General features: G+C 41.5%; 1 protein-coding gene across 1 annotated transcript in view; it reads right to left on the reverse strand.

Annotated features, from left to right (window-relative positions):
- Positions 1 to 5,112: 5,112 nt before the first annotated feature.
- Positions 5,113 to 16,290, reverse strand: part of ddr2b (discoidin domain receptor tyrosine kinase 2b) — a 37,043-nt gene continuing 25,865 nt past the window's right edge. Inside the window, exons 12-16 of the mRNA XM_060921559.1 lie at positions 13,751 to 13,872; positions 13,423 to 13,620; positions 12,863 to 13,097; positions 7,876 to 8,025; positions 5,113 to 5,286 (exon numbers count right to left, since the gene is read on the reverse strand). Of these exons, the coding sequence (XP_060777542.1) occupies positions 5,113 to 5,286; positions 7,876 to 8,025; positions 12,863 to 13,097; positions 13,423 to 13,620; positions 13,751 to 13,872 (879 nt within the window). The remainder of the gene's footprint in view (positions 5,287 to 7,875; positions 8,026 to 12,862; positions 13,098 to 13,422; positions 13,621 to 13,750; positions 13,873 to 16,290) is intronic.

A 16,290-nucleotide genomic window follows, 5' to 3' on the forward strand; every position in this document is an offset into this window, starting at 1 on the left:
GGGCCGCATCCCGAATCGCGCTGTATTCCATTTATAGTGAACTGGGTAGGGCGTAAACGCTGTTGTGTCACGCGCCCAGTGAGGAACCAAATCTAGACTTTAAAGGTCGTTTGGAACGCAGCCGTTGCTGTTGGATTATAAACGTCACAGCGCGTCAGATACACAGGGGCGGGGCGTTGAAGAAACAGAACCTGTCTAATAAAAGATGTTTTCTTGCTTTTAAACCTTCAGATAATAAACACACATAGAGGAGCTTGTCTTTCTCATCACCCAGGAAGGACAGGAATAATACATCCACAATCAAGTGGACTTTTATCTGATATATATTGGGAATATTATTCAAATGTAAGATGAATGCACGATTATGCTTTATTAACCTTGTTTTATTGGATTATTTGCACAATCATTTTCTCCTGAGATCTAAATCCACCAAGGCTTACAAAGATCTGCACTAAGCCCCTCCCCTCCCCTCCCCCCAACAAACAAACAAACACACTATATACCCAAGAGCTGCTGCTGTAATCATTAAGACTCTCCTGTGCTGCTCATCCCAGGACTCCATCATGTGACGTTGTTCGAACTTATGTGGTTTCTGACACACCTCTGAAACATGGACAAAAATACGCCACATACTACGTTGCACTGTATTGTACAGAATAAAAACATTCCGATGTGGACTACTAGACACTCTCAGAAAACAAAATACATCATTCTACCTTCAACAGCTTGTTGCTGGAGCAGTACCCTCTAAGGGGCGGCACGGTGGAGAAGTGGTTAGCGCTGTCGCCTCAAAGCGAGAAGATCCGGGTTCGAGCCCCGTGGCTGGCGAGGGCCTTTCTGTGCGGAGTTTGCATGTTGTCCACGTGGGTTTCCTCCGGGTGCTCCGGTTTCCCCCACAGTCCAAAGACATGCAGGTTAGGTTAACTGGTGACTCTAAATTGACCGTAGGTGCGAATGTGAGTGTGAATGGTTGTCTGTGTCTATTGCCGCTTTTCCACTACCAACGCGGCTGAGTTGGGCTGAGCCGTGCCGTGCTGAGTTGGGCTGAGTCAAGCTGAGCGGGGCTGTTGGAGTTGCATTTCGACTACAACCGCGCTGAACCGTGTTGGCTGGAAGTGGGTGGAGTTAGCGAAAGTAGGTGGACGTCACGTGATGTCGTTAGGCGGCGCAAACAGTGACATCAGTGATCTTTTAAGCAGTAGTCTCACAACCCGGATAGTAAACAATAAACATGGAGTCGTTAGTGTTGCTGGTCTTGGTGCTGTGGCTTGTTGTCACCGACAACACCAACTGATACTGGCAAGAGCGTATAGATGAGGCGAGGTGTATAAGGCTTCAGAAATTCTCATAATTCGTAATTCTTCTTCTTCCGGGTTTACGGTGTTTACAGATCCCAGCGTGCTCGCGGGGCGTGTGTGGGCATGTGAGGACACTCCTCCTCACCAATCAGTGCACAGGGGAGTGTCTGCTCACGCCCCTAGCCCCACTCGGCTCGGTTTGGCTCGCTTCAGCCCCACTCCAAAACCGTGCGAGTTTTGGGTGCTGAGTAGGGCTGAAGCGAGCTGAGTCGTGCTGCTCTAAGGTAGTCGAAACGCGAGCCGTGTCGGGCTGAAGTGAGCTGAAGCGAGCTGAAGTGAGCTGAAAAAGGGTAGTGGAAAAGGGCCATATGTGTCAACTCTGTGATGACCTGGCGACTTGTCCAGGGTGTACCCCGCCTTTCGCCCATAGTCAGCTGGGATAGCCTCCAGCTTGCCTGCGACCCTGTAGAACAGGATAAAGCGGCTAGAGATGATGAGATGAGATGAGATGAGATGATATACTGCTTGGGAACATCTACACTATCGTTCAAAAGTTTGGGGTCACTTTGAAATGTCCTTATTTTTGAAAGAAAAGCACTGTTCTTTTCAATGAAGATCACTTTAAACTAATCAGAAATACACTCTATACATTGCTAATGTGGTAAATGACTATTCTAGCTGCAAATGTCTGGTTTTTGGTGCAATATCTCCATAGGTGTATAGAGGCCCATTTCCAGCAACTCTCACTCCAGTGTTCTAATGGTACAATGTGTTTGCTCATTGCCTCAGAAGGCTAATGGATGATTAGAAAACCCTTGTACAATCATGTTAGCACAGCTGAAAACAGTTGAGCTCTTTAGAGAAGCTATAAAACTGACCTTCCTTTGAGCAGATTGAGTTTCTGGAGCATCACATTTGTGGGGTCGATTAAATGCTCAAAATGGCCAGAAAAATGTCTCGACTATATTTTCTGTTCATTTTACAACTTATGGTGGTAAATAAAAGTGTGACTTTTCATGGAAAACACAAAATTGTCTGGGTGACCCCAAACTTTTGAACGGTAGTGTATGTACCTTTTTGCCCCTATAAAGGTACACATAGTTACCCTGAAGTCCAATAATGAGCCTTAGGTGGTCCACTGTAATATAGCTGGAGGACAGAAATTGACTCCTACTGTACTCCTATTTCTGACAGTGTAGGAGAATACAGTAATCAGGACGGTACGGTGTAATGAAGAACAGTTACTGATTCCACCCTGAAGTTTTATTCTTTCTAGACTTTTTATTTTATTAAAGAATGACATGCTATGTATGACAGGTTAATATAAGCTCCTAGCTATATTCGTCTCCAGTGCAACACCGAATCATCAGATCCCAACCATGTCTTGATTGGACCTGCTTAACTCCAAGCTGTAAAGTTCATTTCAGTCAAACTACTCTTTTAACCATTTTTACAACTAGTTGCTTTTCACAGTCGTTCAAGTCATGTCAAGGCGCCTGAGCCACTTTACCCTACGCTGCCTTGAAGAACAGTTGAGGTTGTTGTTTTCCAACCTGAATGCTGACGCTGCACAGAGCACTACCCTTACGTAACAGCCTGACCTGTTTGAACTTTCAATACTCGTTCTGCACTCCACCTTCCCCACACTTCTTTCTTGTGCTTTTTATAATGCACTTAACTTATCATCTTAGTGTCTGTTTTAAATGAACAGCTTGGATAATTTAAAAAAAAACATTCAAATGTAAACAGTTTTTCCCCTTTACTCCAAATCTGTTTGATTAGCCAAAACTTGTTTGGCGACTGGTTCGGGTCATTTGAGTCTGTTCAGCTGAAAGATTCACTCAGATGTGTTTACTGAAATGGTTCAGTTGGATCATGATATATAATAATGTTTTTGCTTGTTATTTATTTGTTTGTCCATTTGTGTTTATTCGTTTGCTTATTTTGTTGTTTGGTTTGTTATTTATTTGGATCGTCGGTTGGTTGGATGTTTTTTGTTTGTTTCGTATTTTGGTTCGTTGAGTGGTTTTTTTGTTTCTTTGTTTGGTTAGTTGTATGTTTGGTTGGTTGTTTTTTGTTTGTTTTGTATTTTGCTTGTTTGGTTGGTTAATTGTATGTTTGGTTGGTTGGCTTTTGTTTTATATTTAGTTTGTTTGGTTGGTTGGCTGGCTTTTGTTTGTTTCGTATTTTGTTTGAGTGTTTTTGTTTGGTTGGTTAATTGTATGTTTGCTTGGTTGGCTTTTGTTTGTTTTGTATTTATTTATTTATTTATTTATTTAGTTAGTTAGTTAGTTAGTTAGTTAGTTAGTTAGTTAGTTAGGTTGGTTAGTTGTATGTTTGGTTGGCTGGGTTTTGTTTGTTTTGTATTTAGTTTGGTTGGTTAGTTATTTATATGTTTGGTTGGCTAGCTTTTGTTTGTTTCATATTTTGTTTGGTTGAGTGTTTTTGCTTGTTTGGCTGGTTGGCTGGCTTTTGTTTTATATTTAGTTTGGTTGGTTGGCTGGCTTTTGTTTGTTTCATATTTTGTTTGAGTGTTTTTGTTTGCTTGGTTTTTTTTGGTTGTTTGCTTGGTTAATTGTATGTTTGGTTGGTTGGCTTTTGTTTGTTTTGTACCGGGTATTTAGTTAGTTAGTTAGTTAGTTAGTTAGTTAGTTAGTTAGTTAGTTAGTTAGTTGTATGTTTGGTTGGCTGGCTTTTGTTTGTTTTCTATTTAGTTTGTTTGGTTGGTTATTTATGTGTTTGGTTGGCTAGCTTTTGTTTGTTTCATATTTTGTTTGGTTGAGTGTTTTGTTTGTTTGTTTGTTTCATATTTTGTTTGGTTGGTTAGTTGTTGTTTTGTTTTGATTTTTGGCAGGCTTTTAATCAAAAGCTCTAAAACTCATTTCAGAGTAGAAAGCTAAAATCAATCTTCCATGTCAGGCAATACAAATCTTGATATGCTGGGGGGAAAACACACTTGAACTAGTCAGCAAGTTAGCCAACTAACTACTATAATAGCCACATTAAGGTGACATAATTAGCTAAATAATATATTTTAGATTATATAAACTCCAAACGTATAAAATATTTAAACCTGTAAACATTCTTTTACTGTTAGCACCCTGGATATTGCTAGAACAGCACATCCAAAATTGTTTTATTTTTCTTATACCGGAGCAATTTCCCAATGGTTACAATTATTTGTTTGTTTGTAGTTCCACTTATATTCCATTTATAGTTGGTAAATAAGTTATCACTTACATTATAAGATCGATAACAAAGTCGTTCCCTCATCAGCCTTTATTTTTATTCTCAAAACATTAAAAAAAAAAACCACTGCTTACGGAGAAAATGAAGACTGTTTCCTGATGGAAAACTTTACCTCTGACTGTTATGAAGCACTGACACTGGAGACTCCTTCCCTAAACACTACTCTGTCATTTTCAGCTACAATACTGTCTGATTTTACTGTCAAGAAAATTTAGCAACACCTTTCAGCCAATCAGGTTCAAGAAGTCAATATATGGCGTTAGATATGACAGAATACCGTGCGGATTCAAAAGTCAAGATGGTTTATTGATTGAGCAAGGTTCAAGGGAAGTATGCAGAATAATGTCCGATTTATAATACGTGTAACAATTAGCTATATAATAGAGAGAAATGAAAGGAACAAGAAGAAGAAGAAGAAGAAGAAGAAACATTCTTATATTCGTACACAATTCATCTAACTTATGTAACAATCAGCTTTTTACATTACAGTATTTATATATGCAGAATTTCTTGACAGTTCCTTTTCCATACACTGCAACTGTTATGCACAATTGGAGGGAAAAGTTCAGAACTGTGTATTTGTGTCAGATTCATCGCTCAGCATGCTTTCATCCTGGCATTCGAGCAGAGCAGTGTGGATCTGCTCAAACGTCGGCCTTTCTTTGGCGTTCCTCCTCCAGCAGCTGTGCATGAGGCGGTAGACGGCATCGGGGCAACACGAAGGCCTCGGCAAGTACACCTGATGACATCATAGTCATTAAACACAGGCATAAATTAAAAAGGTCACACCTTTGTCACACCTCTGTAAGGGCTGTCTCTCCTGTCATTGCTTTAAATATATCCAGAGCATTAAACATCTTTAACAAAAGCCATAGCAATACTGTAATAACAACAAAACCCTTGCAGAGTTGAGAACTGATATAAACACAGCTCAGTAGTGCCACTCACAGACGGAAAAGTTATCTCATGGCAAAGGGTTGCTAAATACAGTACCGGAGTTCTGTATTTCACTTTTAACATTTTATTTGCTCAATTTATGTGCATTTAATAAAAAAAAAACAAAACATGCAAATATTGGAGGTAATAGTAAGTTAAACAGTTCTGTCTGTTTATTTTTACAGATAAGAACTTACTGAAGATGTACAACCCTGATTCCAAAAAAGTTGGGACAAAGTACAAATTGTAAATAAAAATGGAATGCAATAATTTACAAATCTCAAAAACTGATATTGTATTCATGATAGAACACAGACAACATATCAAATGTCGAAAGTGAGACATTTTGAAATTTCATGACAGCAACACATCTCAAAAAAGTTGGGACGGGGCAATAAGAGGCTGGAAAAGTTAAAGGTACAAAAAAGGAACAGCTGGAGGACCAAATTGCAACTCATTAGGTCAATTTGCAATATGTCATTAACATGACTGGGTATAAAAAGAGCATCTTGGAGTGGCAGCGGCTCTCAGAAGTAAAGATGGGAAGAGGATCACCAATCCCCCTAATTCTGCACCGACAAATAGTGGAGCAATATCAGAAAGGAGTTCGACAGTGTAAAATTGCAAAGAGTTTGAACATATCATCATCTACAGTGCATAATATCATCAAAAGATTCAGAGAATCTGGAAGAACCTTTGTGCGTAAGGGTCAAGGCCGGAAAACCATACTGGGTGCCCGTGATCTTCGGGCCCTTAGACGGCACTGCATCACATACAGGCATGCTTCTGTATTGGAAATCACAAAATGGGCTCAGGAATATTTCCAGAGAACATTATCTGTGAACACAATTCACCGTGCCATCCGCCGTTGCCAGCTAAAACTCTATAGTTCAAAGAAGAAGCCGTATCTAAACATGATCCAAAAGCGCAGATGTCTTCTCTGGGCCAAGGCTCATTTAAAATGGACTGTGGCAAAGTGGAAAACTGTTCTGTGGTCAGATGAATCAAAATTTGACGTTCTTTATGGAAATCAGGGACGCCGTGTCATTCGGACTAAAGAGGAGAAGGACGACCCAAGTTGTTATCAGCACTCAGTTCAGAAGCCTGCATCTCTGATGGTATGGGGTTGCATTAGTGTGTGTGGCATGGGCAGCTTACACATCTGGAAAGACACCATCAATGCTGAAAGGTATATCCAGGTTCTAGAGCAACATATGCTCCCATCCAGACAATGTCTCTTTCAGGGAAGACCTTGCATTTTCCAACATGACAATGCCAAACCACATACTGCATCAATTACAGCATCATGGCTGCATAGAAGAAGGGTCCGGGTACTGAACTGGCCAGCCTGCAGTCCAGATCTTTCACCCATAGAAAATGTTTGGCGCATCATAAAACGGAAGATACGACAAAAAAGACCTAAGACAGTTGAGCAACTAGAATCCTACATTAGACAAGAATGGGTTAACATTCCTATCCCTAAACTTGAGCAACTTGTCTCCTCAGTCCCCAGACGTTTACAGACTGTTGTAAAGAGAAAAGGGGATGTCTCACAGTGGTAAACATGGCCTTGTCCCAACTTTTTTGAGGTGTGGTGTTGTCATGAAATTTAAAATCACCTAATTTTTATCTTTAAATGATACATTTTCTCAGTTTAAACATTTGATATGTCATCTATGTTCTATTCTGAATAAAATATGGAATTTTGAAACTTCCACATCGTTGCATTCCGTTTTTATTTACAATTTGTACTTTGTCCCAACTTTTTGGAATCGGGGTTGTACGAATGGAAGAATGACCATCCTTCCATCCATTATCCGTACCCGCTTATCCTGTGTAGGGTCGGAGGCAAGCTGGAGCCTATCCCACCTGACTATGGGCGAGAGGTGAGGTACACCCTGGACAAGTTGCCAGATCATTGCAGGGCTGACACATAGAAACAAACAGCCATTCACACTCACATTCATACCTACAGTCAATTTAGAGTCTCCAATTAGCCTAACCTGCATATATCTTTGGACTGTGGGGGAATCCGGAGCACCTGGAGGAAAGCCACACAGATAACATGCAAACTCCATACAGAAAGGCCCCCGTCTGCCACTGGGCTCAAACCCAGACCCTTCTTGCTGTGAGGCAACAGTGTTAACCACTACACTACCGTGCCGCCCAAGAATGGCCATTTTTTCCATTAGAGGGAAAAAAACTTCTTTGGCAGACATTAAAAGTAACTATAAATGGGTCAAAAGTATAACTCTTAGCTCTGGCAAATTGCTCTGGGATAAGGATGTGTTGTAATCAGAAAACAGTCAACTTCAGGGTTGTAACTGTATCTCCACACCACTCCAGTGATTATTATTTCGTGTTTGTTTGTTTGTTTTTGAGGCTGGCTCACCTGCTTGTTCTGGTCTCGAAAGAACTCGCCCATGTTCTCGATCACTTGATCATCTGAGAGTTGTGAGTATGGCTGCTCTTTGCACAGAGTGACCATTTCCCAGAGTGTTACACCAAAAGCCCACACATCACTGGCCATGGTGAATTTGCCCTGGATAAAAACACCAAATGTACAGTCAGACTTATAGAATACCATCACAACAGCCACATCAACTCCAACTGACCGTTTTTTTGTTTGTTTGTTTTTTTTAAATTAGAGCTGCATGAACACCTGCACATTCATGCAGTTATCCAATCAGCCAATCTTATGGGACCAGCACAATGCATCAAATAACACAGATACACGTCAAGAGTTTCAGTAAATGTTCACATCAAACATCAGAATCGTGATAAAATAGTTGGCATGGTTGTTAGTGCCAGATGGGCTGGTTTGAGTATTTCAGAAGCTGCTGATCTTGTAGAATTTTCATGCACAATCCTCTAGAATTTGCAACTTCTCATCTCATTATCTCTAGCCGCTTTATCCTGTTCTACAGGGTCGCAGGCAAGCTGGAGCCTATCCCAGCTGACGACAGGCGAAAGGCGGGGTACACCCTGGACAAGTCGCCAGGTCATCACAGGGCTGACACATAGACACAGACAACCATTCACATTCACACCTACGGTCAATTTAGAGTCGCCAGTTAACCTAACCTGCATGTCTTTGGGCTGTGGGGGAAACCAGAGCACCCGGAGGAAACCCACGTGGACAACATGCAAACTCCACACAGAAAGGCCCTCGCCGGCCACGGGGCTCGAACCCGGACCTTCTTGCTGTGAGGCGACAGCGCTAACCACTACACCACCGTGCCGCCCCAATTTGCAACTTCAAATCAGAAAATGTTGGGACGGTATGGAAAATGCAAATAAAAAAAGAGAGCAATGATTTCAAACTTTGACTTGTATTTCATTGCAGACAGAATGAACCAAAGATATTTCATGTTTTGTTGGTCTACTTCATTTCATTTGTTAATATATATCAATTCTTGCGTTTCAACACATTGCTTGTAATACATTCTCCCCCCCAAAAAAAAAGTTGGGATGGAGAAAATTTGGGGCTAGTAATGAGGTAAAACAATTAAATAATGATGTGATTTGAAAGGGGGCAGCATGGTGGTGTAGCGGATAGCACTGTCACCTCACAGCAAGAAGGTCCTGGGTTTTAGCCCAGTGGCCAATGAGGGCCTTTCTGTGTGGAGTTTGCATGTTCTCCCCGTGTCCGCGTGGGTTTCCTCCTGGTGCTCCGGTTTCCCCCACAGTCATGATTAGGCTAATTGGTGGCTCTAAATTGACCGTAGGTGTGAACATGAGTGTGAATGGTTGTCTGTGTCTATGTGTCAGCCCTGCGATGACCTGGCGACTTGTCCAGGGTGTACCTCGCCTCTCGCCCATTGTCAGCTGGGATAGGCTCCAGCTTGCCTGCGACCCTGTAGGACAGGATAAGTGGCTACAGATAATGGATGGATGGTGATTTGAAACGGGTGATGTCAACAATCACGATTTGGTATAAAATCAGTATCCAGGAAAGACCTAGTCTTTGAGAAGTAAAGATGGGCCGAGGATCTCCAGTTTGTCAACAAATCCCTGAGAGAATTATTGAACTGTTTAAAAACAATGTTCTTCAAAGAAAGATAGGAAGGGATTTGGATATTTCACCCTCTACGGTGCATAATACCATTAAATGATTCAAGAAATCTGGAGGAATTTTGGTGTGTAAAGGGCAAGGGCGCAAGCCTAATCTGAACACCCGTGATCTCTGATCCCTCACTGCATCAAGAACCATTATTCATCTATAGCTGATATACCCACATGGGCTTGGGATTACTTTAGCAAACCTTTATCGAGCTCTACAATACAGGAGTTACATCCACAAACGCCAGTTAAAACTTTACTATGAAAAAAGGAAGCCTTATGTTAAAGCGCTGTTGACTTCTCTGGGCTCAGAGGTACAGTGGGGCAAAAAAGTATTTAGTCAGCCACCAATTGTGCAATTTCTCCCACTTAAAAAGATGAGAGAGGCCTGTAATTTTCATCATAGGTACACTTCAACTATGAGAGACAGAATGGGGGAAAAGAATCCAGGAAATCACATTGTAGGATTTTTAATGAATTAATTGGTAAATTCCTCGGTAAAATAAGTATTTGGTCACCTACAAACAAGCAAGATTTCTGGCTCTCACAGACCTGTAACAACTTCTTTAAGAGGCTCCTCTGTCCTCCACTCGTTACCTGTATTAATGGCACCTGTTTGAACTCATTATCAGTATAAAAGACACCTGTCCACAACCTCAAACAGTCACACTCCAAACTCCACTATGGCCAAGACCAAAGAGCTGTCAAAGGACACCAGAAACAAAATTGTAGACCTGCACCAGGCTGGGAAGACTGAATCTGCAATAGGTAAGCAGCTTGGTGTGAAGAAATCAACTGTGGGAGCAATTATTAGAAAATGGAAGACATACAAGACCACTGATAATCTCCCTCGATCTGGAGCTCCACGCAAGATCTCACCCCGTGGGGTCAAAATGATCACAAGAACGGTGAGCAAAAATCCCAGAACCACACGGAGGGACCTAGTGAATGACCTGCAGAGAGCTGGGACCAAAGTAACAAAGGCTACCATCAGTAACATACTACACCGCCAGGGACTCAAATCCTGCAGTGCCAGATGTGTCCCCTTGCTTAAGCCAGTACATGTCCAGACCCGTCTGAAGTTTGCTAGAGAGCATTTGGATGATCCAGAAGAGGATTGGGATAATGTCATATGGTCAGATGAAACCAAAATAGAACTTTTTGGTAAAACCTCAACTTGTCGTGTTTGGAGGAGAAAGAATGCTGAGTTGCATCCAAAGAACACCGTACCTATGGTGAAGCATGGGGGTGGAAACATCATGCTTTGGGGCTGTTTTTCTGCAAAGGGACCAGGACGACTGATGCGTGTAAAGGAAAGAATGAATGGGGCCATGTATCGTGAGATTTTGAGTGAAAACCTCCTTCCATCAGCAAGGGCATTGAAGATGAAACGTGGCTGGGTCTTTCAGCATGGCAATGATCCCAAACACACCGCCCGGGCAACGAAGGAGTGGCTTCGTAAGAAGCATTTCAAGGTCCTGGAGTGGCCTAGCCAGTCTCCAGATCTCAACCCCATAGAAAATCTTTGGAGGGAGTTGAAAGTCCGTGTTGCCCAGCGACAGCCCCAAAACATCACTGCTCTAGAGGAGATCTGCATGGAGGAATGGGCCAAAATACCAGCAACAGTGTGTGAAAACCTTGTGAAGACTTACAGAAAACGTTTGACCTCTGTCATTGCCAACAAAGGGTATATAACAAAGTATTGAGATGAACTTTTGTTATTGACCAAATACTTATTTTCCACCATAATTTGCAAATAAATTCTTTAAAAATCAGACAATGTGATTTTCTGGATTTTTTTCTCATTTTGTCTCTCATAGTTGAGGTATACCTATGATGAAAATTACAGGCCTCTCTCATCTTTTTAAGTGGGAGAACTTGCACAATTGGTGACCGACTAAATACTTTTTTGCCCCACTGTATCTGGGATGGACCATCACACAGTGGAAACATGTATTGTGGTCAGGCGAATCAGTATTCCAGGTCTTCTTTGGAAGAAATGGACACTGTGTGCTCTGGACCAAAGCTGAAAAGGACCATCCAGACTGTTACCAGGAACAAGTCCAAAAGCCAGGGTGTGTCATGGTATGGGGTTGTGTCAGTGCCCTTGGTAAAGGTAACTTACACTTCTGTGATGGAACATTAATGCAAAAAAGTACATTGAGATTTTGGAGCAAATCCACATTCTGCACACATTACAAAGGCATAGCTGCGGAAGAAGAGGGCATGTTCCCTCTGTTCTCAATAGAGAATGTGTGGTGAATTTTGAAATGAAAAATATGACAGTAATGGCTCTGTACTGTTGCACACCTTAAGACCTGTTTGCAGGAAGAATGGGACAAAATAACACCTGAAACGCTTCATCACTTGGTGTCTTCAGTCCCTAAATATCTTTTAAGTGTTGTAAGGCAAACAACCATTCACACTCACATTCACGGTCAGTTTAGAGCCACCAATTAGCCTAACCTTCATGTCTTTGGACTGTGGGGGAAACTGGAGCACCCGGAGGAAACCCATGCAGACACGGGGAGAACATGCAAACTCTACACAGAAAGGCCCCCATCGGCTGCTGGGCTCAAATGCAGAACCTTCTTACTGTGAGGCAACAGTGCTAACTACTACACCACTGTGCCACCCCAAACATTATTTACATTTTTATTTTCAATTTCAACATCATTCTAACCTTTTTTCTGATTTGGGGTTGGACATACACTGGTATAAATAAAACAACAACAACAACACCTTGTTGATGAGAGAGATCAGAGGAGAATGACCAAAGTGGTAACTCAGATAATAACTTTGTATAACTGTGATGAGAAGAACGGTATCTTCGAAAGCACAACATGTCAAATTTTCTTGAAGTGTATGGGCTACAGCAGTAGCCCAAATTGAGCTCCACTTCTATCAGCCATAAACAGGAATCTGAGGTGACAGTGGGCACTGAAATTGGACAGTTGAAGATTGGAAACTGAAACTGCCAACCTTCTGCCTCGCTTGACCTGTATCAGAATGATTTTACACATTATGTTGCTGCCACATGATAGGCTGTTAGGATAAGTGCACGAATCAGCAGGGGTACAGGTTAAAGTGGCCAGGGAGTATACAGTCACATGACAGCAAAGAGCTTTTGCTTCTGTCTATGATGTTCTTTGGTCTAGAAAGTGAAACCAACACATTTGATATCTAGTTATGAACTGCAAAAGGTCAGTATTTACTGGTTTAAGTCCCTTTGACCTGAAGGTGTACATTTCAAGACCTCAAACTGGCTTGACACAGCTTTCTGTTCTATTCCCATCAACTAGTACAACAGGTCCTACCAGGAGAACACTCTCCCAGGACATCCAGCGGATAGGAAGCACGGCTCGGCCCTGGATGAGGTAGTAATCACCGCGGTACAGGTTCCTGCTCATGCCAAAATCTGCAATCTTGATGGTGTAATTTGTCCCTACCAAGCAGTTACGTGTGGCCAAGTCACGGTGCACAAAATTAAGAGAAGACAGATACTTCATACCCGAAGCGATCTGAGCAGCCATGTTGATCAGGACACTGTAACTGCAAAGAGAACATGATTATAATGGATCTATTGCTGAACACCAAACAAAGTAAACCGCAACAATCAGTTTTCTGGTAGCGTGGAAAGAATCCACAGAGCAAGTTGTTAACACAAATGTGAGACAAGTTAACCATGGTTGCATTTGTTAGGTTATGTTAAACCTGCTTCATGAAACAACCAGATAAGTATTTTGGTGAATAAAATGGATATATTTTCCCCTTTTAATCATCCAAAGATAATCTCAGTAATCAAAAATAGTTTATATTGGAAAAAGAAGAAGAAGAAGAACACTACAAGTGTTTAAACTACCAACATTTAAACAACCTGATGGTGGCTGTGCACTCCTGGTCTTGTCCCAAAGCTTCAAGCTCATGGTGAGAGAGGAACTGGTTGAGGTCTCCGTTCTCCATGTACTCTGTGATCATACACAGGGGGTCACTCTCTACACACACAGCCAGCAGGCGAATAATGTTGGGGTCTCGCAACCTTGACATGATCCTTATCTCCTTTAAAAAGTCATTCCTGGGGAAAATTGTGAATTTCCATATGAATTGAATGATATGAAATTTATTCACATTAGCCATGGAAACAAGGACTGGCTTGGTCTTCTATATATTATTTTTCAAACCATGATTGTACCACATGTGCATACCTTGCGTTTTTAGTCGCATCCTCTCTGAGGATCTTTACAGCCACCAGAATAGGCTCATCCCTGATGTCACTGTCATCTTCCTTCATAAAATCCTTCATTCCTTTTGCCTCACAGAGATGAACCTGTAGATACCATCACGAAGTGAAATGCATGTTTAGATCAGGTTTTGTCATCATGCTTATTCCTCCATTCTTGTTCACCTGAACCCTTGATCATTACTGTTATTTGTTACCACCTTTTGTTGTATCCCAGTCTCTTGTTTTTTTTTCCTAGTCCCTTATTTTACCAGACTCATATACTCTAGCACACCTCTCAGTAATGCCCATGATGAGTGGTATATCATAATCGGGACAGTCTGTAAACCATGGTTATGACATCCACCTCCCAATGGTCTAGGGTCTTTTAGTCAGTGTCTTTCCTGCATGGCAGATCAGTAGTTGGTCTAAGAATCCGATAGTCACCATTTGGTCAGGAATCTGTGGTTGGTTGAAGACACTGATTTGACACTGCAAGGTCATTAAGCTGGTTCATGAAATTGAGTGATATGACCTTGGGAAGATAACCCAGACTCAGCCGAGGATCACCTGGCCACCAATGCAAAGTGGGCTTATTGCCAGAGCATGTAGTTCCCTCATACATTTTGTCTACAACCCCAATTCCAAAAAAGTTTGGACACTGTCTAAAACATGAATGAAAATAGAATGTGAAGATTTGCAAATCACGGAAACCCTACATTTCATTGAAAATAGTACAAAGACAACAGATCAAATATTGAAACTGAGAAATTTTATGTTTTTTTGAAAAATATATGCTCATTTTAAATTTGATGTCAGCAACACGTTTCGAAAACGTTAGGACAGGGGTATCACCTCTACTTTTAACAACACTCTGTAAACGTTTAGGAACTGAGGAGACCAATTACTGTAGTTTTGAAAGAGAAATGTTGTCCCATTCTTGCTGGATATACAGTTTCAGTTGCTCAACAGTTTGGGGTCTTCTTTGTCATATTTTGTGCTTCAAGACAGGTCTGTACTGCAGGCAGGCCAGTTTAGCACCTGGACTCTTACTACAGAGCCATGCAGTTTTAATATGTGCAGAAAGTGGTGTGGCATTGTCTTGCTGAAAGAAGGAAGGCCTTCCCTGAAAAAAGATTTTGTCTGGATGGCAGCATATTGCTCTGAAACATGTATATATCATTCAGCATTAATGATGCCTTCCCAGATGTACGGTACAAGCTCCCTATGTCATGTGCCCTAATGCCCCCTCATACCATCACAGATGCCAGCTTTTGAACTGTGCACTGACAACAAGCTGGATGGTCCCTCTCCTCTTTAGTCTGGAGGATGTTGCATCCATGATTTCTAAAAAGAATTTCTACTTTTGGTTCATCAGACCTCGGGACAATTTTCCACTTTGCCTCAGTCCATCATAAAAGAGCTCGGGCCCAGAGAAGGTGGCAGTGTTTTTGGATATTATTTATATCTGGTTTGAACTTGCATTTGTGGATGCAGTAATGAACTGTTTTCACAGACGATGGTTTTCTGAAGTGTTCCTGAGCCCATACAGTGATTTCCACTACAGACACGTGTCTGCTTTTAATGCAGTGTCTCCTGAGGGCCTGAAGATCACAGGCATCCAATGTCAGTTTTCAGCCTTGTCTCTTGCATACAGAGATTTCTCCAGATTTTCTAAATCTTTTAATGATATTATGTACCATAAATGATGTGACCCACAAATTCTTTGCAATTTTACATTGAGGAACGTTATTCTTAAATTGTTGCATTGTTTGCCCATGCAGTCTTTCACAGAGCGGTGAACCCCTCGCCATCTTTATTTCTAAGAGACTCCACTTCTCTGGGATGCTATTTTTATACTCAGTCATCTTACTGACCTGTTGCCAATTAACCAAATTAGTTTTTTTTAGCATTACACAACTTTTTCAGTCTTTTGTTGCCCCGTCCCAACTTTTCTGAAATGTGTTGCTGACATCAAATTCAAAGTGAGTATATATTTTTCAAAAAACAATACAATTTCTCAGTTTCAACATTTGATATGTTGTCTTTGTACTATTTTCAATGAAATATAGGGTTTCTATGATTTGCAAATCTTCACATTCTGTTTTTATTTATGTTTTACACAGTGTCCCAACTTTTTTGGAATTGGGGTTGTGTTTAATAGGAAACGGGGAAGACACTACACGTCTTAGGGGATCATGGTGGATGGAGGATGGAAATGCCATCCTTTTCAGAAAGGAAATGAGCCCCAAGAGTGATGCCTCCACATTGCTGTGGTGCATTGTAGAATGGCTTCCACCTAAGGGAATACAAGGCTCATGTTCTGAGGGCTCTTGCATTTAGGAGTGTTTTTAAGGCTGCTAAGTCAAAGTCCTTAATTTGGCACAGGTGGATGCTCTCGAGATGGAGCACCTGATCTACTCAGTATGGGAGCCAGTAGGGTATTCCAACGTCTAGCAAAAGCAGTATTGAAAACAAGTGTCTTGCCAGCCATCTTTGGGCCATAAGCAGGATCCTGGGGCCTAG

Source organism: Neoarius graeffei, chromosome 1, assembly GCF_027579695.1.
Source record: "Neoarius graeffei isolate fNeoGra1 chromosome 1, fNeoGra1.pri, whole genome shotgun sequence".
Taxonomy (NCBI): Eukaryota; Metazoa; Chordata; class Actinopteri; order Siluriformes; family Ariidae; genus Neoarius; species Neoarius graeffei.